Source organism: Pteropus vampyrus, unplaced genomic scaffold (genome assembly GCF_000151845.1).
Source record: "Pteropus vampyrus isolate Shadow unplaced genomic scaffold, Pvam_2.0 Scaffold4, whole genome shotgun sequence".
Taxonomy (NCBI): Eukaryota; Metazoa; Chordata; class Mammalia; order Chiroptera; family Pteropodidae; genus Pteropus; species Pteropus vampyrus.
The window spans coordinates 20,327,602-20,333,115 of record NW_011888785.1 but is presented as its reverse complement, the minus strand read 5'-3'; the positions used below and the strand labels follow the sequence as shown (position 1 = coordinate 20,333,115).

The window sequence follows — 5,514 nt, the reverse complement described above, 5'->3', positions numbered from 1 at the left end:
ACATACATACACACACACACACACACACATATATTTGCTGAGAATTTAAAAGCAATCTACTGCATCACCCTAATTCCTGGGGAATATAGCAATGGATTCGCTGTAGCAGCAGCACCCCTCACTAGAGTTGTAGTGAAGGGAAAGCACACACACTCCTACCTGGACCTGCATATTTAGAACATAACAAAAAACCTCTCTAAACTCCAACATCCTTCCTCTCTCAGCTTCCTAAATTTTAACTCTTTTATTATCCATGTGGTTTAAAGATACTCCACTCAAAGCCCGAACAGGGCCTCTGGCAACTCTTGCTTTGGAATATGGAGTAGTTGGTACCTCTTACTTGAATCTTCAATCAAAATTAAGATTAGAATATTTTTGTTTTCATATTGTATAACAATAATTAAAATCAGACTTCACAGATGATCCAATGGGGAATATATTTTGAAAGAATTTGAAAAATAAATGATGAATATTGGGAATAAATAAATAAATAAATAAAAGTATGAGACAAAAACAACAACAAAAATAAATGAGGGATATTTATAAGCAAATTAAATATAAATTTTAATATTTTATGTACATTATATATTTACAGAAACACATATATTAGGCCTCCAGAATTGATCACTTCTATCCTGGAAAAAAGTTACATAGAGAGATTTAACAGTTACATGGCTGATGGAGCGAGGAAAGGCTGAGGCAAGAGATATCAGCCAGATGATTGGAGGATTCAGGTAGCCATATAATTAAATGCGCAAACCTGACACTTTTGAAAAATAAAGTGAGCACTGTAAATACACCCATACAATTAATGTAAACCAAAATTGTCCCAAACTGGCTACTTAATCACCTCATTAAAATAACTGCACACTCTGACTGGTAGTAGAAACCAACAATGAAATTGATTTCTGGATTGAGACAATAGAGATTTGCTCCAATGGGAATGTTAGTGAGAGTGAACTCTGGATCAGAATAAGGACATAGAAGGCATTTTATTTGTAATCAATGACAGCAAATCATCTCTCAATGTTATTTCCAAATGAAGGATGGTATGTTTCATGGGCCACGTTAAAAAGCTATTATATCATAAGTCAGGATGTTAACTGTAAAGGGTCCTAAATAGAAATAGAAGATCATGATTAATCACTCAAATAAATATAAATAGATTAGCAAAAACTAATCAATCTAATATAAAATATGAACTAGAAAATGTGGTCTAGATGTCCAAATACACATGTGCTTGACTTGAAAAGGCTTGATGAAGATAAATATTCTATACCAGAGATACTTAAATAGGGGACTGGAATTATTAGGAAACAGAGCCCAGTTAGAATACTTGGGGAAGACGGGGGGGGGGGGGGGGGAGAAGAGATGTCATTTCCTAATTGGCATTCTATTTAGCTAGAGGTTGTTATTTAGTCCTACCCCGAGGCTTTTAAAGGGAACTTGAAAACTTGTGCACTCACACACACACACTCACCAACAAATAAACATTAAAGCTATGTATCCAGTCAATGATGAATTTAAATCAAATTAAAAAGGAAGAATAAAAGTATAAGACTAATCGCCTTCAATTAAATACTATATAGTCTCAACAATTGAAATACCATTTGTTAACTATAAACTAGAGACTAATAATCATAACTAACACTGTATGTTGCTTACATGGTACTCACTAATCCTAAAAATAACAAAGTGATAAGCAATTATTAGTCTCATTTTACAAATGATGAAACCAAGATATAGTGAGGTTAAGAAACTTGCCCAAAGTCACACAGCTAGAAGTGATGGTAATTAAGGATTCAAACTCATGTAATATGCTATCACCAGACTTAAAATCCCTTATGTTTATCATTTCTTCGTGCATGTGTGGTAGGGGAAAAAGAAAAGTGTCACATAAAGCCAGACCTGATAACAGTTGATAATTTGCTTCAATATTTTGGTCTCTACACATCACCAACTTTAGTGTAGTAAACAACTTAGGCGAGGCTATGGCAGTGCCATTCAGTCTATACATCAGTGCTTTCTTTCGCGTAAAGGTTACTTTTCTTTTTTAATGAGATAAAAACATCAGCTCTCTCCTTCCTCTCCCAATCGATTCTGATAGTTTTCAAAGGGGTAGGGGGATATCTTCTGGAAGATTCTGAATGAAACCAAAAGCTGCAAACATGGCTACATGCATATGGAAGCTGTTGCCATGTATAGATCTTTATCTTCTCCATTGTCATGTCATCGCTTCTTGATGTACAGTTGTCTATTGGAAAATTTTCTCTTATGAAAGTTTAATGTGTTTGTGGTAAGTAGTACCTGTTAGATAATAGCAATGAAATACAAAAGAAGAGTGATTTTGCTTTTATTTTGACACTGCTATTGCAATAGAAAGAATGGTGTTAGACAGGGAATTTCTAGAATTTTTAGAGTTTCACTACTTAGCAACATTTTAATTTTTAAAATATTCAAGTTTCCAGTTTTAGTGGTATTCACAATGGAATATATAAGTGCACATGTCTTGTAAATATTGGATTCTAAAGGAATCAGTGGTAAAAAATTATTTCTGTACTTTATATATTTTGGCTAAGTTACAAAGGAGATAGTTGTTAAACAATTTAACATTAAATATTAAAGAATAAATATAGCATTAAAGCATTAAGTTCGTTTGTCTCTGGCTACATATAACTCAGTCCTTGGTTAACACAAAGTTAGTACATCAGGGTGGAAAAATTAATGACAGTGAAGTTCCAATTTTGAAATTAAACATGATGTGTTTCTAAATATAGAAAGATGCCTGGAATTTTACCTTTAGGATTTTATCTGTAGCTCAGAGCCTATTAAAGCTATTTTTGTGTGCCTTTTCCTCTTTGTGCCTACGTCACTGATTTAAGGTTTTATTTATTTAATTTTAAAAAGAAATAAGAGGTTCTGTGGAGAACATTTTGTCTGCTAACCACAAGTAGGACTAGAAAAGGACTAATGTGGGTGTGAGGTGGGGGTCACTTGCAAGGGGGCGGTGTGGTAGCATAGGAGGATAATAAGAAAGACAATTCAGCACTCCCTTCTAATCTTATTCCACCCAAGAAATTTGAGAGAATGCGAAAAAGCAGCAGCCCAGCATTCTTGAAGGGGCGTGGTTTCCCTCCTGGGGCTGTCCAATCGAATTCCTTCAGAGGGAGCTATCCCGAGAAGATTGATGAAGGTTGCTAGGAAACGGGAGCGTCTCCCTCCCTCCTGACCCAGAGATTGTTCTGCACAAGCCCTCTCTAGGGGCTTGCAATGTGCAGTTGAGCTGCGTGTGGGGCAGAGCTGCACACAAGCCTCCCAGGCTCGCTCACTCCCTCTCTGTTCTCGCTCTCCCTTTCTCCTCTAGCATGCGGTTAGCCGGGTGCAACGGACCACGGGACAATTCTTCCAGGGCTGACTGTTAGTCCCTGCTCTCCCGCAGGCCAAAAGCTCTAGCAGAGCTTCAAAGTTAGAGCCACTGATCTCCCTGCCGCCCCAGCCCCTTCGCCCCACCTCTCCGAAATTCCCAACCTTTGTATGCAATGCCTAAGGATTTCAGAGTGAGACGAAGCAGCCGGCAAAACGGCTCTGACTTGCCTCTTGTCTAGGTACCCTGGCTCACTGAAGACTCTGCAGATACACCCCTATGAAAGGAGGGAGGAAGGAAGAGGGAGAAAGAGAAAAGGAGAACGAGAGAGGGAGGAAAGAAGAAAAAGAGAATGAGAAAGAGAGAATGCCAGAAGGTCCATGCCTCTGCTGAGAGTCCCAATTAGATGCTATGGTCTCAGCCTGGGCAAGGTGAAGGAAAGTTGCTTGCTTGCCTGGGAAGTGGGTTTGCCTGTAAAGAGGAGAAGGATTCAGCTGGGAACTGCTCCCCTCCCCTCCGTGAAAGACCACTGGGTCCCCCCCTTTTTTCCCAACCTCCTTCTTCTCTTCTCCTTCCACCCTCCCTTTTCCTTTTCCCCACTCCCCACTGACTCGGAGGCTTGGATGCTCTGCCACCGGGCAGTGGTCCAGCGAGCAGCCAGGAGGGGGCGGGGGCAGGGGCAGGGGGCACTGTGACAGGAAGCGGCGCGCACAAGTTGGCCATTTCAGGGGCAAAATAAGTTCTCCCTTGGATTTGAAAAGGACAAAGCCAGCAAGCTATCTCTTTTGTGTCGGATGAGGAGGACCAACCATGAGCCAGAGCACGGGTGCAGGCTCAGCCGCCGCTGCTGCCACCACGGTCAGCTCCAGTCCCTGCCAGGAGTTGTCGGTGCGAGGTAAGGGGCCCAGAGGAGGATGTGTCCCTCTGGAGGGCGCCCAGCGGAGGTGCTGAGGCTCGGGCGCCGCGTGGGTAAGGCGCAGCCGGGAAAGTTGAGGCAGAGCATCGACCAGTCCCTACAGTTCTGCTGCCAGGGGTGGGGAGGGTGGGAGGCAGAGGCGTTATGGGTGTGAGTGAGAGTTTGTGTGTGTGCGCACACTTCCATGTCTCTGGGAGGGTGGCAGATTTCAGGGCACAGAACTGCAGCCAGGGTGAGAGAGGTGGAGGGACAACCAGCGCTCGCAGACCCCTAGAGAGACCAGTCTCATCAGCCAACCACCTCCAGCCCTGCCCTGGGCACAGGATACGTTTCTATTCCGGGGCTCCTTAGGCTTTGTGCACAGGAAACCGTGCGATGACTGGCTGCCACATTGGCTGTTTCATGTGGGTGTGGAGGTTGCCAGACGAGGTGGGCAGCGGTCGGCGGGACCTGGTCCGCGTTGCAGCCAGGATAAGCTCTGTAGCCAGAGGCTGCCAGAGGTTCGCTCTGCTGCAAATACACTTGGAAGGGATCTCTAACTCGATGCCCTTTTCTCCCTTTGGGTTGAAGAAAGGATCAAAAAGCCAGACTGGAAGCATATCTCTTCATCTATCCTGTTCTGTTTCCTTATCTGACAGATAACTCAGAGAGGGCGGGAGATTTGCAATCCAGAAATACACTAGGTAATATATCCAATGAGCTTGTTTCTTACAAATTTATTTTAGATTTCTTTCTAGTTATTTCCCTTGGTTAACTAACATGGTAGATTCCTCAAGGTATAACACTTTTAGGTAGATATCTTAAGAGAACATGTCCCTGCCTTTTAAGTATTTTAAAATATTGTATATTTTGATAGCAAATAACTAAACTTTACACTTCTAGTGATCTGTGGTCAAATGCTCAGCTAATTGCTAATAAAATATTTGAATAGTAGTATGTTTGACATATAGAGAGAGATGATTATATATCTGCGTATTCAAAGTTGAGGTTAATATGAATGGAAGTTAGTGTAAGTTAAAGACCTCAGCAATAGCTCGTTAGTTTGAGTTTTTCTGCTTCAATTTATTTGTGCTACCCGATCTTAGAACTGTTCGATAGAGCTATATTGTGTTGCTTTGAAGAAAAATAGCATTTATTTGTAGAGAAATGTTATTTATTTACCTAAATATAAGTTGGTTTATCTGATCACATAGCTTAAAGCTGCTACCTGAATTCTAATTGTTTGTGTAAATAT

At 41.2% G+C, this 5,514-nt stretch overlaps 1 protein-coding gene across 3 annotated transcripts in view; it reads left to right on the top strand.

Annotated features, from left to right (window-relative positions):
* Positions 1–3,764: 3,764 nt before the first annotated feature.
* GRM3 (glutamate metabotropic receptor 3) overlaps positions 3,765–5,514 on the top strand; it is a 210,744-nt gene continuing 208,994 nt past the window's right edge. The window contains exon 1 of one of the 3 annotated variants that reach the window (XM_011364359.1): positions 3,765–4,259. In XM_011364359.1, the coding sequence (XP_011362661.1) occupies positions 4,175–4,259 (85 nt within the window). In that variant the 5' untranslated portion in view covers positions 3,765–4,174. The remainder of the gene's footprint in view (positions 4,260–5,514) is intronic. The other 2 variants (XM_011364344.1, XM_011364352.2) reach the window with 2 other exon arrangements.